Here is a 20,543-nt window from a genome sequence, read left to right as displayed (position 1 = left end):
AGAGCTTGGAGGCTCTGCAACCCAGAAGCCAGGAAAGGCCATGGCAGGGGGCCTCTGACTCAAGTGCAGGCGGGACAGGATGGCACCACTGGGGATTAGGGCTGGTGCCCTTGACTTCCGGCCACATGTTGACCACACGGGGATGAGGGAGCTCCGGTCCTGCTGTCTTGCAGCTCTCAGCTATCTCTGCAGAGCAACCCTTCTCCCTGGGGCCTCTGCCCCCTGGGATCCATACAGCCCAGGTGCCCTTCTGAATTGAGTGGTTGCAGGCCAAGTCCTGCTCCAACCTGCCCGCCAGGAAGGTTGGAGCCTTGGCTCTCTCAGCTCTGTGACCCCCTGGCTGTGTGACTCTGGCCATGTTGCTTAACACCTCTGAGCTTTGATTTCCTCCTCTGCAGAGCCAGGCAACAGCCCTACCTATCTACTCCCGCTATCACTCGGGTTCAATGAGGTTAACAGTTGGGGCAGTGCTTCCAAGAGCACAAAACACCCTTCCTTGCAAGAGGCGTGAGGATGACCAAAGCTCAGTGGAGAATGTAGGCCCTGCTGTACCCAGGACCCGGCTAAGGCAGTCTCCTCGTGGCTAGGTGCCCATTTCTGGGCCTTAGCGTGCTGCTGGACTTGGCACTGCCCTGTGGCTCACTTGCTCCCCATCACAGTTCTGATCTCAAGAGGCCTGAAGGACACCCGGGCCTTTGGGCCCCGCTGTGCATGACTATTTCCCGCGAGGTGCTGGAGGCGCCCTGCCAGTCTCTGGGTAGAAGCCTGGGCTGGCACTTCCAACCCCCTGCCTACGCCCCAAGAAGCCTGCCTCTGCCCTACGTCACTTCTCCCAGCAAGCAGCAAGGGAGCCAGGGGCCTGCTGCCTGCTCCATGGGGACGGAAGGGCCCCTCAACCCCCAGGCCTGGCCTCCGCTCTCCGAAGAAAATTACCTCTCCTGGCAAGAGGAACGCAGTCGAGACTTCTTGGAACAATTAGCAGAACCAGCTTTGGAGGAAAGACTTACAAAGAATCCAGGATCAGACCCTTTCACTGATGCCTTCCTGTTTACCCAATGATTTAGATCCGATTAAGCTAATGGAAACATAATATCCTCCAACCAGCTGGCTTGCAGCCCGCCCGCCAGACCTCAAATGGTGTGACAAGGAAATGGGCCTTGCAGAACCTGGTGGCCGGCTCCAAACAAAGACCTCATTTTGAGTCTCGGGCACGCTACCTCCACCCAGGACGGAGCCGCTGCCAGGGCTGGAGGCCTGGGTGGGGGCTGGGGGGCGGGCCCGGGGCTAGGCAGGCTTTGCATGAATTTCTTGAGCCTTGAGCCCCCATGCACTTCCCAAGCAGAAGAAACCCTCGGATGGAGACTGCAGAAGAGATATAGCTTGCTTTACTCACGTATCAGTATTTGAAGTGATCACGTAAAACTCAGAAAATGCCTTTGTTTTGGGGCGCCGGAGGGCTGGGCCTCAGTCAGTTAGTTGAGCAACCAACTCTTGGTTTCAGCTCAGAACATGATCTCAGGGTGGTGAGACCGAGCCCCACGTCAGGCTCTGAGTCAGGCTCTACGCTGGGTGTGGAGCCTGCTTGGGATTCTCTCTCTCTCCTCTCCATCTGCCCCTCTTCCCTCTGCTCACTCCCTCTCTCAAAAAAAGGGGGGGGTGTCTTTATTTCACTCTGCTTTTGTGGGGAATGCTGACCACCCCCCTTGAGCATCAGGCACTGAACTCAGGCTACAGGAAATGCGTGAAAATTTCCGATTAGCCCAGAAACTGGCAAGGCTACTTATGGAAAGTAGACACACAGAGAGAAGCAAATCCATGAAACCATAATCCCTAGCTGATGGATGACTGTGCCTCTCCTCTCAGCAATACTCAGAGCACTTTCTGAGATGTTTCCCATAACCTTCGGTTTGGACTTCAGGTTTCTGTAAGCAGCGGGGATAGGCACGTGGTGACAGGGAGCAGGACGTTATAACCACGTCAACCATCAGACTCCAGAGAAGACAGCATCTAGTGCTTCTCAACAGGTTCAAGGGATCGTTGGCATCGCATACCTTGGCAAGACCTTCCATCCTCGTTGAGGGTAAAACCAGGGTTGCAGGTGCAAGAGTAGGATCCAGGAACATTTGCGCAAAGTTGCTGGCAGTAGCCATAGCGACATTCATCAATGTCTGGAAAGAGAAACGCCAGCAAGGTGAGATACTTCTTCCCAATCACCAGGGCCACACCTGGCATCTAGACCACCCATCACTTTCGAAGCAGGACCAGTAAAGGAAGGGAAACTAAAGAGAAGACAGTACGGACTGAGCATCAGGCATGGGGATACCCCCCAGAGTATCAATCCAGCTACAACCCTTCCTGACGCATGTCAGTTCCATGAACACCTGCAACTGCCTGGAAAGTTCTAGAAGAAATGTCTGCTTCAACTGGGACATGGGGCAGACAGCCTCCAAGATTTTATCCAACTTCAATACTCCATGCTCAGATTTATCCAACATCAAAAATTCACTCTAAGATTCTGTAAAAATGTCACACAGCCCTGGGAAGGGACAAGTTGGCTTAAAGTGTAAGAGGAATCCACAGCCTCGCTCCAACAGGCTCCTCGCCAGCTCCATTAACAATGATCTGTCTAGCGCTCAAGAACAAGGGCAAGTGTAGGTCAGGACAAAGCAGGGCAACACAGCAGTCTGGAGACCTATGATCCAGTAACACAAGGATGCCAGAGATTGCCTTGGATCTCCTGCTTGCACCAGAGCAGACATAAAACTCTGGATAAAATGCCTCCCCCAAGCCATGGCTGGCCTTTCCTGAGCAAGCGGCTCTGTGGCTGAATGAAGCCTTTCAGCAGAGCTGGGCAGTATGCCCTCCCTGCTAACATGTACCCGTCAATGGGGAGCCTGATGTCATTGGGAAAGCACTTCCCAATACCCCCAAGTTAATGGGCTGATGGGCAAGAGAATTCGCTCCTCTGGGACAGGGTGCCTTGAATGAAGCCTAGAGATGGAGACCCCAGACTTACCCTATATGACTGCCTGTTATGACCAGTTGATCTCACTGCACCTATAACTGGTCCTTATCTTATCCCCAACCTCCGCCAGATGTTCCCTCCCCAGTACTCCAGTTCCTTGGACCCAGCACCCAGCCTGGGCTCTGGAGACTGGTTCTGAGTCTGTCTCTGTGCCTGGTTTCTACCACCCACTGCCAGAAAGGACCCCACCTCCACCTTAGCTGGTGTTCAGCCCCCTCAGAGGCTGTGCCCTGCCCCTGTGAGTCTGTCTTCTCTCTGAGCAGCAGCTCCTTCTAACCCAGCCCATCCCACTGCCCACTGAGTGTTCTGCAGTTCCCACTGGGAAAGCACAGTGGCTTGGGCGGTTGCTGATCCTGACCTTTCCCAGGGTGCCACTGGGCCCGTCACCGAGGTCAGGGAGGCAGCGCTGGGGTTGGGGGGGGGGGGGGGGGGGAGGGCCTCCTCCACCTAAGGGAGACCTTGGGGGAAAGGCAGCCCCCCCACCCCTCATTTTTCTGCAAAAGCAATGCCTCCCAAGGTGTACCAAAGGGGTGGGAGATGGTGATGGGATTTGTGCTTTGAAAGGGAAAGAAGAGTTTGGTCAGGAGAAGGCATGAATTCAGCCACAATTAGGAAAGGTCTCCACTTTGAGTGTGAAGTGGGAACAGGCTGAGTGTGTGGCACCAGGTTAGGCCTCCAGGAGGATCCCTCCCAAAGCGTCAAGCCCTGTGGTAGAGACCAGCCCTCCCAAGGAGAGAAATGCCCCATTGCTGGCCCCCCTTAGATTGGGAAGTGTTGCCCAGCCCCAAAGTCTCTACAATGGAGCCTGTGTCCCTCTCACCTGATCCTCTCTAGCGCCCCCTGGTGGTGGGAAAAAACTGGACTGACCAAAGGATCCAGATTTTAGACCCTACTCACTCTTTGTTCAAAATGTTCCCCTCTTTGAGTCTCAGTTTCCAACTCTATAAAAGTTGGATGACATAATATCTAACATCCCTTCCAGCTCTGAGAGCCGACATATTAAGTTGCCGTACAAATAACTCACTCACACTGATCTGCTTATGTTCAAATCAGTGGCATCAAATTTTCCACAATAGCTAAGGTTCGTTAAAATGCACAGTGACCGTCGTATTCATAAATGTCCCCATGTGCAGCCAGTTCCCTGGAGCACGCCTGGAAAGGAGAACCAAGCCAAGTCTAGTCTGGCTTATCTGGCCCTAAAGATGCTTCAGACAAGGCTCTAGAGCGGACTGGCATTCAAGTCTTAATCAAGGGAGTCTTAGAAAAAAGAACTTTTTTTCCTTTTTCTTTCTTTCTTTTTTTTTTTTTTTTTTTGTTTCCATGATGTTGTTTGGATTTGTTTCTCCGCTCCTCCAGCACTGATTTTCGGGCACGAGAACAGGGTCTTAGAGAACTTGAACTGGTACAGCTTTTCCAAGAAAACACAGCATAGAAATCACACCCTAGAAATAGAATTCAAGTGACAGCTAGAGATTGCTATGAATTCATTTACTTGCCGAAACCAAAACCAGAGGGGAAGAAAGGCAAATAACCCTCCAGTAAAAATAAACAGAGAGATCATATAGCGAATGCCAACTGCAAGGGTGAAATTCTCAATTGGTGATGACTGACTCCTTTGGAATAAAAAGACCACAGCTAGTGGGGTAAGTAATGGGAGGAGGCGTTAGAATCTACGGACCCACAGTTGAGACTTGGGACATTTCTGTGACTAAGAAAGTGGTCCCTTTTCTTAACATGATTTCTCACCAAGACGGAATAATCCTCACACCTCTATCACTTTCCGCCTTGGATATAAACTTCCTGGAGGCAGGATGTAGGTCTAGGTGAAATCAAATACAAGCCCTTAAAACTTATATTTAAACACTCTAACCAGGACATTGATGGTGATGGTCTCGATTGATTTAAAGGAACAGTGCAGGCTCCATTACCTTCTATATCTCTCCCCCGACAAAGAAAAGCCCAATGCCCTGAAGCCACCACATTATGCCCCCATTTCACAATACCCCTAGCAACCATGAACTTCCAAGAGTCTCTGTGAGCCCAGCAAGCTGTTACCTAAGCACTGGCCTTCCAGAAGCCAGTAGCCATCGGTGCAGGAGCAGGTATACCCTCCTTCCGTGTTGATGCAAATCTGGGTCGGGTTGCACTGGTGAGAATCCGTTCCACACTCGTCCACATCTGTAACACAGACATAGTCCAGAGACTGTCACCTGTATTAATCCAGAGTCCTGGAGCCACCAAGGGTGTCAGCTTCTTGCTTGTCCTGGGAAGGAGGTGATAATGTCTCCAGGCTACATCCAAGGAGACGGACGCATCTCCCTGATGGATACCCCTAGGAGACACTGACCTTTTTGGAGACCTGGTCTGCTCCCCCAGAAATCCACAAAAGAAAATCTACAAAAGAAGAGAACACACATCCTGGGGGAGTCTACTGACAGCCCATCCCACCACTTTCTGAAAGCAGGTCACCTTGATAATAACCAGGACTTGATTTAGAAACATGTTTTGTCTTTGGCGTATTCATGCACGTGTTAAACGGGGGTCTATTGTGTACCTGTCGAAGAAACACCTCTGAGAACATAACAGAAGAAAAATAAACATCTCCTGCCAAAGGGAGCTAGGAGTGAAGTCGCTTGATTGTAGCCATCCATGAGAACCCTTCAGTCTGGGGTGCCTGCACCTCTCGGAAGCTCCACGGAGCCCTGCAGCCTTCCCCCCACTCCACTCTAGAGCTCCTGGGACTGATCTCTTCCTTCCCTCTGCTCAACACTGGGGCTCTCTGCAAGGCTGCCTGCGTATGGCTGGCTGGCTGGCTGGCAGTGTGCAGCTTCCTGTGTCCAAGTCGACCCCTTCCCCCTGATCAAGAGCTTCAGAGCATAGAGACCAAGCCATACGTGTGGCCACATTCGCCAAATCTGGTATGCACCCTCGGCACTCAGAACTGTTTCAAGGGAGGCAAATTCTTCTGCCCTTTCTCCCCACGCTACAACCTCCCGACACCGCACCCTCACTTCCACCTGGAGGAGGGGACTTTCCCTAAACATTCATCTATTAATTCGCCGCATGGAATCCATCAAACATCCCGTATCCCAGTGCCTCCCCTCATCAACCTCCCCTTCCCCTCTGTACCTTAGCAGAGCACCTGCCTTTCGCTCCTCTCACTCCTGCACTGGGGGCTGCCTGCCTTCTCCAAAGGACCACAAGCAATTAGAAATAACACTGAAAGCCACTCCCCCAGCACGTGGAGCATGCATACGCGGTGCACACAGGTCATGTGTATAAGCCGCGCGCATACGTACCTGCAAATGTAGTCTGCACGTCCTGTATTTATGTGGTCTGCACGAATTGTGTGCACAGGTCGTGTGTATACAGGACACGGCACAGATGTCACCATATTTATTCTCACAAACCCTGCGAGGGGGACTCATAACCTCCATCTTACAGATGGGAGAATTCTGCTGATAGCGTGAATAGCACCGAGCCAAGAGCTGAGCCCAGACCTCCCTGCCCACCTGACTCCACGCCCCACTGTGCAGGAATGGCAGGGGTCACATCACCAAGGCAGGTTCAGGTGATACCACCATGGTCACCACCCCCCTGAACGCATCAATACCAACGATGCCCACTCACCCACAGCCCACCCCACAGGATCAGATGTCTATGCATCTCGGGAAACCAGCCTTCAGGCCTCTAACATGCAGCTTCCAAGAACCTGGCTCCCAGGTGGTGCAGCCTTCGATCTACCCTGACACCTGACGATGTGCAGTCTTCGTGGCAGAAACCCAGCCTGTTCTTGGCTGCAAGAGCTCCTGCCCCTGCCCTTGGCCTCCCTTCCACCCTCAGTGCTGCCCACCCAGCAAAGCCTCCCAGGGGAACCAGAGAATAATGCTTGGCCGCCAGCCGCTCATGCTCCAATCCCTATCGAAGACTAGGATAATAAATACTGCCACTATCGGCCAGGGCATGGTTACATTTTTCCGGCCGGGAGTGATGGATGGCAACTATACCCTGGGAACAACAGCGCCTTTGGAATGTGCACGCTTTTTCCTGCCTCGAGGGGATTCAAGGGTGAGAGAGACCCCAGGGGAGAAGAGCCATTAGACTTGGTGATAGCAAGTTCCCAAGACTCTCGTGTTTGTATAACTTTTGACATACACAATGGGCTGGCGGACTCCTGCGGGGAGAAACCAACCCGAGCCAGTGGACCAGACGGAGCTCCCCAAGGGCGTGCGGAGCCGGAGAGGGCACAGGCGTGCGTGCACACACACAGACACGTGCAAAACAGTCAAGCCTAGAAACTACATCTGGAAAGTGCAGTTTTTAAAGGACTCCACCACCTTTACTGAATTAAAGAATTAACTTGATCCAACGGCATTTCTGTCAACAAATGGATTGTCATGATATACATATTTTTTTGAGAACCCTGTGAGTCCCTGGAGTTTTGCCAAGGGCGTGTCTCACCTTTATATCCTGAAAACATACCTGGTGGGACTCTGTGTCCATAGCAAACGTTCAACAGTTTTTTATTGAATGAATGAAGGAACCCACGACCATCAGACATGAATGCCTTCAAGGCCCCCAGACAGATTTCCTGAGCCCACGTGCTGGCAAGACCGTTTTGGTGTGTGGACTTTAAAAGCAACCCATGACCAACCCCCCTGAAAACCACCATGAGCTTACAAACCTGGTGGAGCAGAAGCTAGAATGTTCTTCTCACCCTGGGGTTCCACCAGGGCTGGAAGACTCATCACACCTCCCAGCTCCCAGCTGAACTGCTTACATTAACTACATTTGACTTAAATAACAGAAAGAAAAATACATCGAACCACTCCAAGGACATTCTTTGGCAAAGGGTCCTTTTCTGCATCAGTGGAAAAGTACAAGTTACAGCAACCTGAGTAAGTGTCATTATCCTCATGTGTAAACCACCTCTGCTATTTCCTTTCCCACGTGATACTTAGGAAGAGTCTCCCAAGAAAGAATGTTCAGTTCATTCAGTCCTTTATTTATGGCTTCATTCATCCTTTAGGTTCTACTGTGACTGTGTGTGTGTGTGTGTGTGTGTGTATCCTCCCAAACTCCCAGGCCACTTGGAAGAGCTGGCCTCCAGCAGAGCCCTCCAGCCATGTCACTCCCAGACTGAGGATCTCCTTAGAGTCCTCTATCCCCTCCCTGTCTCGCTCCTGGGAGCTGTTGCCTTGGTCAGGTGCCCTGGCCAGCTGCCCTGGCACCCAGACGATTCCACTAGTGCATCCATGGCTCGTCTCTCACCAGGTGGGGCAACATTCGTCCTCTCTCCACGTGGCCAGTGCCCCTGGCAACTGGAGGAGAGAGCTCACTCCCATCTCCAGAACCTGCTGGCAGATGGAAGCCCAGGCCTGCACCTGTCCAGGAAGAAGCTCTCCTCTGCGCTGAGTGGCACAGCCCTGCTGACCTGTGTGGCTTGGTCTGAGCCGTCACCTCTTCTGTTAGACGTCCCCAAAGCGGCCCTCGATGGAAATGTTCTCAATCTGAAACAACTGCTCGCTCCAGGAAGTCATCAAGATCAGTCATGTCCGTGCCATCCTCTCAGGAGGCCACTGGCCAGACTGGGCTCCCAGGTCGCAGGACAGCAGCCCACGTATTAGGGATACTCACTTAGGATTTCATACCAATGGCTCTGTGTCACGTGACCAGCCAGACGCAAGCTTCACGTGGGTAGGTGCTCTCAGACAGTATGAATGAAGGATGTCCATCAAGGCCACCTGGGATCTCTCAGGGGCAGCAGATAGAGGAGGTGGGCTCATGACATGAGAAGGCAACTTCCCAACAACCCAACAAACACAACAACAACACAACAAGCAGACCCTTTCAGGCTGACTCGAGAGACACATTGGGGAGGGACCACAATCTTTGTGCTGGCTTGCAGGTTCTCCTATAAAGATTTCTATCGGCGGGTGCCTGGGTGGCTCAGTCGGTTAAGTGGCTGCCTTCCACTCAGGTCATGATCCCGGGGTCCTGGGATCGAGTCCTGCACCGGGCTCCCTGCTCAGCGGGAAGCCTGCTTCTCCCTCTCCTTCTGCTTGCCGTTCTGCCTACTTGTGCTATCTCTCTGTCAAATAAATAAATAAATAAAATCTTTAAAAAGATCTCTATTGGAAAACATAACAGACCAAAGGTACTGCCACAAATAAGCATAAATCAGTTTGAATATAAATAATATGCATATGTATGCCAGCTCTTTATCATATCTGAATTTACATATCATACCCAAAGATGGATTTACACATCCACATTTATTCCTGAAAGTTAAAGGGGAAATATTTAAACGGTTTTCATAGCACATGTTCCAGCTGAAATTAAAGGCTCTTTAAAAGCTGTAAAACAAAGCAAAACAAAAACCAATGATCCATCCATGCCCATGGGAAGAACATTGCCTAAGCCCTTCTGCCTGCACCAAAGCCTAAGAGGAAAAAAGACCAAAGGGTCAAGACCTCCCCAGAAAGGGTTAGTGGGTAAAATAAATAAATAAATAAATAACTTACTTTGGGGGCAGGAAGAGCTGGGTGTGAATCCAGGCTCCTGTACTTGATAACTAAGTATTACTGACAAGTTCATTAAGGCTCCTGGACCCTCCCCAGGTGTTCAGCTAAAGAGAGCTACTAAATAGAGTTCCTAAGTTAACGTGTACACAGGTCCACACCATAGGTGTCCCGGAAATTTTAGTTCCCTACCCCAAGTGAGGTGCTATTTCTAACAGCTGTGAAAAGTAGGGGACCCACAGCCTCTGCCCCCGCTGGCTTTGTTCTGGGATTCACCAAAGACACCCAGAAGACACCACCGGGACTCAGGGGGCTGTAAGCACGGTTAGCTCTTCCAGAGCCAGAGCTGGGAACTTCTCCCCTGGGAGTGGTAGACACGTGGCAAGAGATGGCAACAAGTCTCAGTTTTTGCCTCTTAACTTTGGTGTTCATGGGTCCATCTATGATTCCATAATTGCAGACATCTGGTGACCTAGGAGTGTGTGTGTCTGACCAAATTCCAGAGCCAAATACGATCAACCTTGACCCCACCTATGACTCCTCCCTCTTTCTGTGTCTTCTGCTCTCCAGCCCTGTGAGCAAACAAGGGGTCATCCTCGTGCACCCGTGTGCACAAGCTCAGAGGAATGTCTCTGTTCTTGTGCGAGAATGGCCATCAGCCAAAGGGAAACATTCTCACTGGGTGACACTGGGAGAAAATGTCCAAAAGTATTTGGAAGGCGACACCTTTCCAAAGGCCTTTTTTGGAAATGGCAAAATAATTTCCTTGGTAGTAAATTTTTACCCAGTGAAACAACATGTTTTCCCAGCCCATTTTTGTTCCTTCCTTGCTCAAGCTAATGGGGCTTGATAAGAAAGAAGAAAGTAACAATGGCACATTCCTATGCCTCCAGCTGAAGCCAGTTTCAGGCCTGCTGCTGGGCTGAGTCAGTGCCATTTTTCAGTGAGACAAGCCCAGCCAAGGCTGGAAGTTACACAGGACCTACTTCCCAAACACCTGCTTAATTAAAGACCTCAGCGTTTGAGAACTCGCTTGTTGAAATCCCAGGACATCTGCACTCCATGTGTCTGGTGGGTCCTGGGCAATAGAAGCCAGATCTTTCTGTGTTTATAACACTTTACTCAATGCTTGATATTAAGCTTAGAATACAAAGCTTGTTCATACTGCGTCTCTAATTAGGCAACAAACATGTGGTCCATTTTTCCAAATAACAACAACAACAAAAGTCCTTTCCTCTTGGATGAAACCAGCTGGAATGCGGGTTTCCAGCTCTCTGTGGGTTCTATTTTTCTATCCGTAAAGTGAGAGTTTGGAGGAGAGTTCTGGAAGGCCCCTTCTAGCTATGACCTTCTACAGAAACAAACTATGCTACTAATGGAGATCACATTGTTTGGTCTTGGGTAATTATTTTCATCAGAGTGCTTGGTAAACATCAGCTGACTTCAGCTGCTTTCAAAATGGGCAGAGAATTGGCCAAGCCCATTCAACTTCTGCCAATGTATGAACGGTCACTGCAGTTGTCGGGGTTGGGGGCAAGGAAGGGATGGCGCGTATCTTCCTTCTTGAGTGTCGGGTATCAAACTGTTCCAATAGCAAGGAGCCAAAGCTGCTCATGGCCAGTCTAGATGTGGTTTTTTTGTTTTTTTTTTGTTTTGTTTTTGAAGGGCACAAAGCATTAGTTATTACCATGACTGTAAACCAAGCAAATGTGGAGCTCAAACTAGATTTCCATTTACTGAGATTCGTGCCATTTGTCCATCAACAGAGAAGGGTTTTTGAACCTATACAAGCCAGTGGTTCCCAAACCTAGCTACCCAAGAGAATTGCCTGACTCAATCAGAATGTCTGGGGTTGAGGCTTGGAAAGCTTGTTTAAAGTTAGCTGCATGATTCCAGTGCAAAACCGTATCTGGAACTCGCTGTGCCAGACCAATACTTCTCACACTTGAATGTGCATATGCATCAGTGGGGAACTTGCTAAGGTTCAGGGTCCAGTTTGGTAGATTCTGCACTTCTGACAAGCTCCTGTGACCCAGAGGCCACATTCTGTGTGGCAAGGGGCTAGATTATCGTGGTATTTGGTTCTATATCCATGCAAGCTGCTCAGAGTTTCAGAGGCTGTTCAAGGGAGTCCAGGAAAGAACTGAAATTCAAATATCAAGCCAAAGATTCCTAACTGGATATTCCTCTACGATCCAACCCACGGGTTATTATATACTATTAGGATTTTTAGAGTCTTCTTAAACAAGTATGCAGCTTAGTCTGCACCAGACGGAAGGCTCTCCTGGGTATATAGCAAAGCCTTGGGTGAAAGCATTGTGTGCCTTCAGAAGCCCTCCCCAACTTTAGTTTATTTCTATGAGTAAACTCAGTTCCCAGACATTAACAAAGCTCTTAGAAATACTGCTCCAAAGGGATGACAAAAAGTGCAAAAGATTCCAATCAGAAGAAAGGACAGTGTCTTTCCTCTGATGCAGATGACCCCTTTCCCCAAGCATGGCCTAGTAATCCTACAGCCCTTGAATCTTACAATCTTCCCTGCATCTGCCCCACAGTCTCCTCTCCCTTGTCCCCTCTGAGCTTATTCCTGTCCCACATTCTGACTTCCTTGTCACCCTCAGTGCCACAGTTCTGTGATCTCCTTGTCCCTGATCGTCTTCCAAGGCCATGGTTAAGGGCGTCACTGTTTTCTAGTAGCCCGGGCTAGAACCCCCTCTTTATTGTATTCCCCAGAGACTCCAAGACTTCACAGCCTTTTCTCCAAATGATTGAAATAACCTTGTTACAAGTCTGCCAGCCGCCAGTCTCTCCCCCTGACAGCAAGCTAAACACAACTTCCAGAACCATCCAAGACATAAAAATGATCGTGTGGCTCTCCTCTTCCAAATATTACAGCCCCCTCCTTAGAAATGTCATAGCTTTCTTTTGGCACCTCAGCAACCTAGCACAATAAGCCTACCTTACTACTCAAACATGTGCTAAGCACATCTAGCTTTATAGCCCTTCATACTGGAATGACGTCATGGGCTGCCGATGGCCCATCTCCCTCCCCCAAACTGAGAGTTTCTTGCAAGCCAGAAATGAATCTTATTCACGTCTGTATCTTAAGCTCCTAACACAGTGCCTGGCATGATGGAGAGAGTATGGAAATAACTTATATTTGAATGAAGCTCCTTCATTCTTGGAATTTTCTGAAAGCAAAAGGGTACGTGTGTCAAGCCACAGGGCATGGGATGAAACTAGTTCAATCATCCATTCCTTTTGAGGCCTGTATCTCATTCCCATGAATTTAAGGCTATCTGGAAGAAAGCTCCAACTCCAGTAGAGTCTCAAGCCTCTGCCTGTCATGCCCATCCCAGGGTTGATTCAAGAGTGTTTTCAACCTCCAAAGGCTTTGATGCAAGATGTGCTTGGCCTGATGGAATAAGGTATATTTCCATTCTTCTCCTAGATTGCTGAATGTCCAGTCAAGGACAAAGTGTATTTTCAACAGTCACTAGAAGGAGGAACATCAGAGGAGGGAAAAGCTACACCTTCGTTCTGGCCTGAAAATGGGCTCCAATGGGACCTCTGAGGGCACAACCAGGAAATCCAATCCACTTTTCGGGCTCAGGACAAAACCCTCAGCCTGGTGCTGCCTGAGAAAATGCCCAGGTGTGCAAACTCACCCCAGGTAATCAGCCTTTCGTCAGCAACACACACTCCCTGCCAGGTCCCTCCCAGAACCTGATAACAAAATCTGCATGTGTTTTGTTCCCCACAGGGCAAAAACCTGAGCTCAAAAACCCTGCCACCACTTCTGACTCCATCACTAACTAACCAGGGTGCCACTGTGTGTGTCACTGACCTTCTGCATTTGCTTTCTTATCTGTGAAACTGGGCCACTACACCTGTGCACCTAGGGCTTGCTGGCCAGTGGGGAAGACTGCCGTGGAAGAGAAACAAATGTGTGAAGGGCGTTGCAGAGAGCTATGAGAACAAAGGACTGGGAATGTCCCAAATCTGGGAGGGCAGGGCAGGTCTTGACACTGAACAATGATGTAGAGGAATTATTCCTTCACATACACCTAGTCTGGAACCCTAGAACAAGGGAGAAAAGTGACAGATGGCTTTTTCAACATAACAAGCTATAAGCGATTCACCAGCAATTGATTAACAATCTAGATATTTCATCCTGAGAGCAACCTACTATGTCTCCTCTCCTACCCCCAACCTGTTCTCATCTCTAGCAGACAACCCCAGCACACCAGAGGACAACTGTCAAGGCTACAACCCAAGAAGAAGTGAAACCTCAAGACAGGAGGAAGAGGAGAGAAGAATGGAGAGACCAAAGGGGTTGGGAACAGGACACTAGGGGTGTTGTCTCTTGGAGGAAGGGGGACAACATGTCCTGAGAGCCTAGAAGTGAAGGCCTCATCCCAAACAGCCCAGGGCTGAAATTGTCACACCTGCTCTCCACCGCCCTTTGGCCTTGGTAAGAGTTGGATTCTATCACTTGAGCCTAAAACAAATATTTGAACGAATTCAACACTTTTCCAAATTGCGTGTTTACCTAGCCCATAGAATAGAGGCTTTCCTCTTATATCCACCCTTCTGCAGTCCCTAGCAAATCCCCGGATTTCTCTAGTGTGGAAGGCAGGGAGAGGAAGGAGCTACACGTGCGGCCAACCAACAGACTGACCTGCCAGACCACTCTGGCACCCCCACCAATAAAGAGCAAAGTGCACAAGTCACAGTGGCAATAAAAAGCTAAACAGGATTCATGCATGCCACATCTATTCACCATGAACCCACCTGCTTTAGGTACTAGGGATTCAAGGATAAATGACACCTGGGTCATGTCTGTTTATAGTGTGGTAGGAACCAGATAAGGGACCAGATAATTCCAATTAAGTATGGTAAGTGTCATGCTGGAAGAAAGAATGGGGTCACTTCCAGGAGGAACAGGCTCCCTGGGGTTGAAGATACTTGGGTGGATCTAGACAGATGATGTGGCAGAGACTGCCACAATTGGATACTGTCCTCCAATATCCATTCTTCCAACTAAAGACTGTATTTTTTTCAGCTTCCTTTATCGGGAAGTGGGACTATGTAACTAAAGTCCAGCCAACAAAACATAAATAAAAATATTGTATCCCAACATCTGAGTCATACTTTAAATAATGAGTGTGTGGTGCCCTTGTCACTTCTCTCCTCCCTCTGGCTGGAATGTAGGTGTAATGGTAAGAGCCAGAGCAGCCATCTTGGATCCAGAAGTAAGACAGAGCCACATGCTGATTTTGGCCAAGCCACTCTACCAGCCCTGAACTACCTGACTCTGGACTGTAATATAAGGGAAGATTTAAATTCTCTCTTATCTAAACTAGTGTGTGGAAGGTCTTTTTGCTATAGCAGCTTATCTTGTACCCTAATACAAATGAAGAGGAGTTAGCCAGAAGAAGGTGGGCTCCCTGTGGCCTTGCCCTCCTAAACTTGAAGCGTGGATCCACGCTGGCCCAGAGTTCCTCTGAAAGCCTTCCTAGATAAACCCAAAGGAACTATTAAAGGGGAAACAAACAAAGTCCAAAGTTAGTAGAAGGAAAGAAATAATGAAGATCAGAGCAGAAAAAAATGGAGGCTTAAAAAAAAATAGAAAATATCAATGAACTAAAGCTTGATTCTTGGAAAAGATAAACAAAAGTGACAAACCTTTAGCTAGATTCACTAAGAAAAGAGAGAGGACTCAAATAAATAAAATCAGAAAAGAAAGAGGGGGAAGTTATAACTGATACCAAAGAAATACAAAAGGTCATAAGAGACTACTATGAAAAATTATACATCAACAAGTTGGACAACCTAGAAGAAATGGATAAATTCCTAGAAATATTAAATCTTCCAAGACTGAATCATGAAGAAATAGAAAACCTGGATAGACTGAAATTAACAAGGAGATTGAGTCAGTAATCTAAAACCTCCTGACAAACAAAAGTCCAAGACCAGATGACTTCACTAGTAAATTCTACCAAACATTCAAAGAAGATTTAATACTAACCCTTCTCTAACTCTTCCAAAAATCTGAAGAGGAGGGAACACTTCCAAACTCATTTTATGAGGCCAGCATTAACCTGATACCAAACCCATACAAGAACATGGCACAAAAAGATTACAAGCCAATATCCCTGATGAACATACATGCAAAAATCCCCAAAAAATATTAACAAATTGAATTCAACAATACATTAGAAGATCATAGCCCATGATCACATGGGATTTATTCCAGGGGTGCAAAGGTGTTCCAACATTTGCAGATTAATCAATCAACATTATTAATGTGATATACCACATTAACAAAATGAAAAACAAAAGTCATATGGCCATAAAATTCAACATTCATTATGATAAAAACTATCAACAAAGCAGGTATATAAGGAATGTAACATAATAAACATAGTAAGTAAAAGCCATATATGATATGATAAACCCACATTTTTACCACATCCATTGGTAAAAATCTGAATGTTTTTCCTCTGAGATCAGGAATAAGACAAAGATGCGCTCTCACCACTTTTATTCAACAGAGTATTGGAAGTCCTAGCCAAAGCAATTAGGCAAGAAAAAGAAATAAAATGCACCCAAGTGGTAAAAGAAAAAGTAAAATTGTCACTACTTGGAGACATGATTTTATACACAGAAAACCTCAAAGACTTCACCAAAAAATGGTTAGAACTAATAAACAGGGATGCCTGAGTGGCTCAGTCAGTTGGGCATCCAACTCTTGATTTCACCTCAGGTCATGGTCTGGGGAGTATGGGATCAAGCCCCACACCCAGCATGGAGTCCGCTTGAGATTCTCTCTCTTCCTCTCCCGCTGCCTCTCCCCTACCTTATGTTCTCCATAAATACATACAAACATATCTACAAACAACCATAAAATCTTTCTTAAAAAAAGAATAAACAAATTCAGTAAAGTTGCAGAATGCATTATCAATATACAAAAATCTGTTGTATTTTTATACACTAACAACAAACTAGCTGAACAAGAAATTAAGAAAACAATCCCACTTTCAATTTCAAAAAGAATAAAATAATGGGTAATAAATTTAACCAAGGAGGCAAAAGACCTGTGCCCTGAAAACTACAAGACACTAATGAAAGAGACTGAAGAAGTTACAAATAAATGGAAAGATATTCCATTTCACTGATTGTAAGAATTAATATAGTTCAAATTTCCATATCACCCAAAGCAATCAAAGGTTCATTGTAATCCCTATCAAAACCCTGACTGCACTTTTCACAGAAATAGAACAAACAATCCTAAAATTTGTGTGGAAATCCAAAGGATCCTGAATAACCAAAGCAATTTTGAGAAAGAAGAACAAAGCTGGAGGCATCACATCCCTGTTTAAAACTATATTACAAAGTTAGAGAAATCAAAATGATGTGGTATTGGTATAAAAATAAACATACAGGTCAGCAGAACAGAACAGATACTCCAGAAATAAATCCATGCATATATGATCAATTAATTTATGACAAAGGAAGCAAAATATAGAATGGGGAAAGGACAGTCTCTTCAATAAATAGTACTGGAAAAACTAGAGAGCCACATGCAAAAAAAAAAGAAAGAAAGAAAGAAGGAAAGAAAGAAACTGGACCACGATGTTATGCCATACACAAAAATTAACTCAAAATGAGTTAAAAATTGAAAACTTGAATATAAGATGAGAAACTACAAAACGTCTGCAAGAAAATATAGATGGTAAGCTACTTAACATTGCTCTGGGTATTATTTTTTGGGGATCTGATTCTAAAGACAATGACAACAAGAGCAAGCATAAACAAGTTATATCAAACAAAAAGTTACTGCACACAGCAAAGGAAACTATCAACAAAAGTTTTTAAAAATTAACAAAAAACCCAGTCTACTAGATAGGAGCAGATATTTGCAAATCATATCTCCAACAAGGAGTTAATATCTAAAATACACAAAGAGCTCATACAACTCAATAACAAAAATGAATAAGCAAATAATCTGGTTTTTAAACTGGGCAGAGGATCTGAAAGACATTTTTCCAAAGAAGATGTACAGATAGCCTAGGCACATGAAAAGATGCTCTGCATCACTCATTATTAGGGAAATGCAAATCAAAACCACAATAAGATATCATCTCACACCTGTCAGAAGGGTTATTATTAAAAAGACAAGAAATAACAAGTGTTGGTGAGGATGTGGAGAAAAAGGAACCCTGATACCCTGCTTGGGGGGAATATAAATTGGTGCAGTGACTGTGGAAAACAGTATGGAGGTTCCTCAAAAAAAAATTAAAAATAGAACTGACATATGATCCATGTCTCCTTCTGGGTATTTGGCCAAAGAAAGTGGAAACACTAATTTGAAAGGATGTTTGCAACACCCTGTCCATGGTATCATTATTTACAATAGCCGAGATAGGGAAACAACCCAGTATCCATCAACGAATTAATGGATAAAGAAGTTACAGTAGGGTTCTGTTCAGTGTCTGACTCCTGGTTTCAGCTTGGGTCATGATCTCAGTGTCCTGGGATTGAACCCTGTCTCGGGCTCCCCATTCAGCAGGGAGTCTGCTTGGGATTCTTTCTGTCTGCCCTTCCTCCTGCTCACACACATGCTGTCTCTCTCTCTCTCTCTCTCAAATGAGTAAATACGTCTCTTAAGAAAAAAAAAAAAAAAGAAATGTTATGGTATATGCGCACACAAAATGGAATACTATTCAATCATGAGGAAAGACGCAATCTTGCCATTTGTGACAATATGGTTGGACTCTGAGGATATTATGCTAAGTGAATAAAGTCAGACAGAGAAAGGCAAATATTAGGGATGCCTGGGTGGCTCAGTCATTAAGCGTCTGCCTTTGGCTCAGGTCGTGATCTCAGGATCCTGGGATCAAACCCCTCATCGGGCTCTCTGCTCTGCAGGGAGCCTGCTTCCTCCTCTCTCTGTGCCTGCCTCTCTGCCTACTTGTGATCTCTGTCTGTCAAATAAGTAAATAAAATTTTTAAAATAATAAGAAGAAGAAGAAGTCAGGGATGTAGGCAATGTGACTCTAGTCAATAAGACTGCATTGTACACTATGTAACTTTACATGGTGACAGAGGGTAACTAGATCAATTGTGATCATTTCACAGTGTCCCCAGATATTGAATCATTATGTTGTATACCTGAAACAAAAGTCAGAGAGGAACAGCATGTACAAAGGCACAGAGGCATGCAAGGTATAGCACATTCAGAGAGCCATGAGCCATTACCGTGAGCGGACAGGCACGGGTGAGCACAGTGAGTGCAGTGGGGAAGGGGAGAGGAGTCCATTTGCAAAAGGGTCACATGCCAGCCTAAGGATAATGGAGGAGGAAGAAATGGGAGCAGAAAGAACTGGAAACAGGAAAAGAAAGGAAAAAATAAATGAAAAGACAATGGGGAGGAAAAATAAAAACACAGTCATTCTCTCCCACGTGTGGGTGCTTGTATTGGTTCTCAGTGGACTCCCCCCAAAGCCCCAGCCCTTTGCAAGTCTGTAGAACCCAGCATTAAGTTTTATGTTTTGATGAGCTCTCTGAGTTTGCTTCAATCAGAACCATTTGACTTCCGTATATTTTTTAAAAACCACAATAGGCTGAGCCCGAAAAAATGTGGTCCTTGATTCTAAATGATTGAGTCAAGAGTCTGTTTGTAAGAGTCTGCCTAGCTGGGTTCATAATTAATGCTTTTTAGCAGTCAAGAAGGAAATTCTCATAAAGAACAATAAAAACAATGGCCCCAGGTAACTCCCAGGTTCCGCCACAAATCTCTGAGCCCCTCTGCCCCAGACTTGCTTAAAGTTGCGGCTTGCAATCACTTCCACCTCTGCACCTCCCACTCTCTCTCTACCTCACTCCCATGAGACTTTCAGCTGCTTACTCCTATGAGAGCCTCTCTCCAAGGTTACCACTGACTTCCACAATGTCAAATCCAATGGTTTAGTCTTTATCCTTCCTACTTCTCAGTATTCTTTGGCACGGTCAACCTGCCCCTTCTTCTTTAAGATTTTCTTCTTTAGAATTCCATGATCCCACCTTCTCCTGGTTTGGGAACTTTCCTAAGGTTATCCTGGTGGTCAGTACAGATGGGGCAGGACACAACGCAAGCCTTCCTTTAGAGCCTGATCTGGTGCCCACCGCCACACCTTAGCTGACCCACAGCCTTGCACAGACAAAACAAGTCAATAAGTATTTGCTGAACTAAACAATGCTGCCAATGGCAGAATATTACAGCTAGAAGGAATTTAGAAATCATCCAGTCCTATGTTGCTCTACCTTGACTATACATTTGTATCACCTGGGAAGCTCTAAAATATATTCTAGAAGCCCGCCCCAGACTAGATAAATTACAACCACTGGAGAGGTTCAAGACAGATTTTTTAAAAAGATTTATTTATTTGACAGAGAACACAAGTAGGCAGAGAAGCAGGCAGAGAGAGAGGGGGAAGCAGGCTCCCCATTGTGCAGAGAGCCTGAAGCGGGGCTCAATCCCAGGACTCTGAGATCATGACCTAAGCCGAAGGCAGAGGCTTAACCCACTGAGCCACCCAGGCACCCCTTAAGACAGATTTTAATGTCAGCGAGATTAACTACTGATCTAGCCCAATGGTATGCATTAGAATCAGCTTTGAGGCTTGCAATTAATACAGCTCTTGATTCAAGAGATCTAGAGAGAGTCCCAGGAATTAGTATTTGTAAGAGGCATCCCAGCCAATGAGGGAGCAGATGTGCGTCTCTGCAGAAATACTGGGCTAGTCCAACCACAAAACCAAGCGACTCGAGAGCAGGGTCTACAACGTCTTTATCTTTGTAGCCCTGTACTCTAAGCCTAGTGCCTGGCACAGAATATTCATTCAAAAACTAATTGCTCACCTCACACGCATTAGGATGGCTGCTCTAAAAAGGAAGGAAGGAAAAAAGAAAGGAGGGAAGAAGGAAAAGAAAGTATTGGTGAGAATGAAGAA

The 20,543-nt window shown here is 46.7% G+C and overlaps 1 protein-coding gene across 2 annotated transcripts in view; it reads right to left on the bottom strand.

Annotated features, from left to right (window-relative positions):
• FBLN5 (fibulin 5) overlaps positions 1-20,543 on the bottom strand; it is a 74,001-nt gene that overhangs the window by 18,049 nt on the left and 35,409 nt on the right. For both annotated transcript variants that reach the window (XM_059373505.1, XM_059373504.1), the window contains 2 exons: positions 5,081-5,203; positions 2,052-2,168 (listed from right to left, as the gene is read on the bottom strand). In XM_059373505.1, coding sequence (XP_059229488.1) covers positions 2,052-2,168; positions 5,081-5,203 — 240 coding nt within the window. The remainder of the gene's footprint in view (positions 1-2,051; positions 2,169-5,080; positions 5,204-20,543) is intronic.

The sequence above is a fragment of the Mustela nigripes genome, chromosome 13 (genome assembly GCF_022355385.1).
Source record: "Mustela nigripes isolate SB6536 chromosome 13, MUSNIG.SB6536, whole genome shotgun sequence".
Lineage (NCBI taxonomy): Eukaryota > Metazoa > Chordata > Mammalia > Carnivora > Mustelidae > Mustela > Mustela nigripes.
Note: the sequence above shows the minus strand (reverse complement) of the source record. Positions and strands in the feature narration are given on the sequence as shown.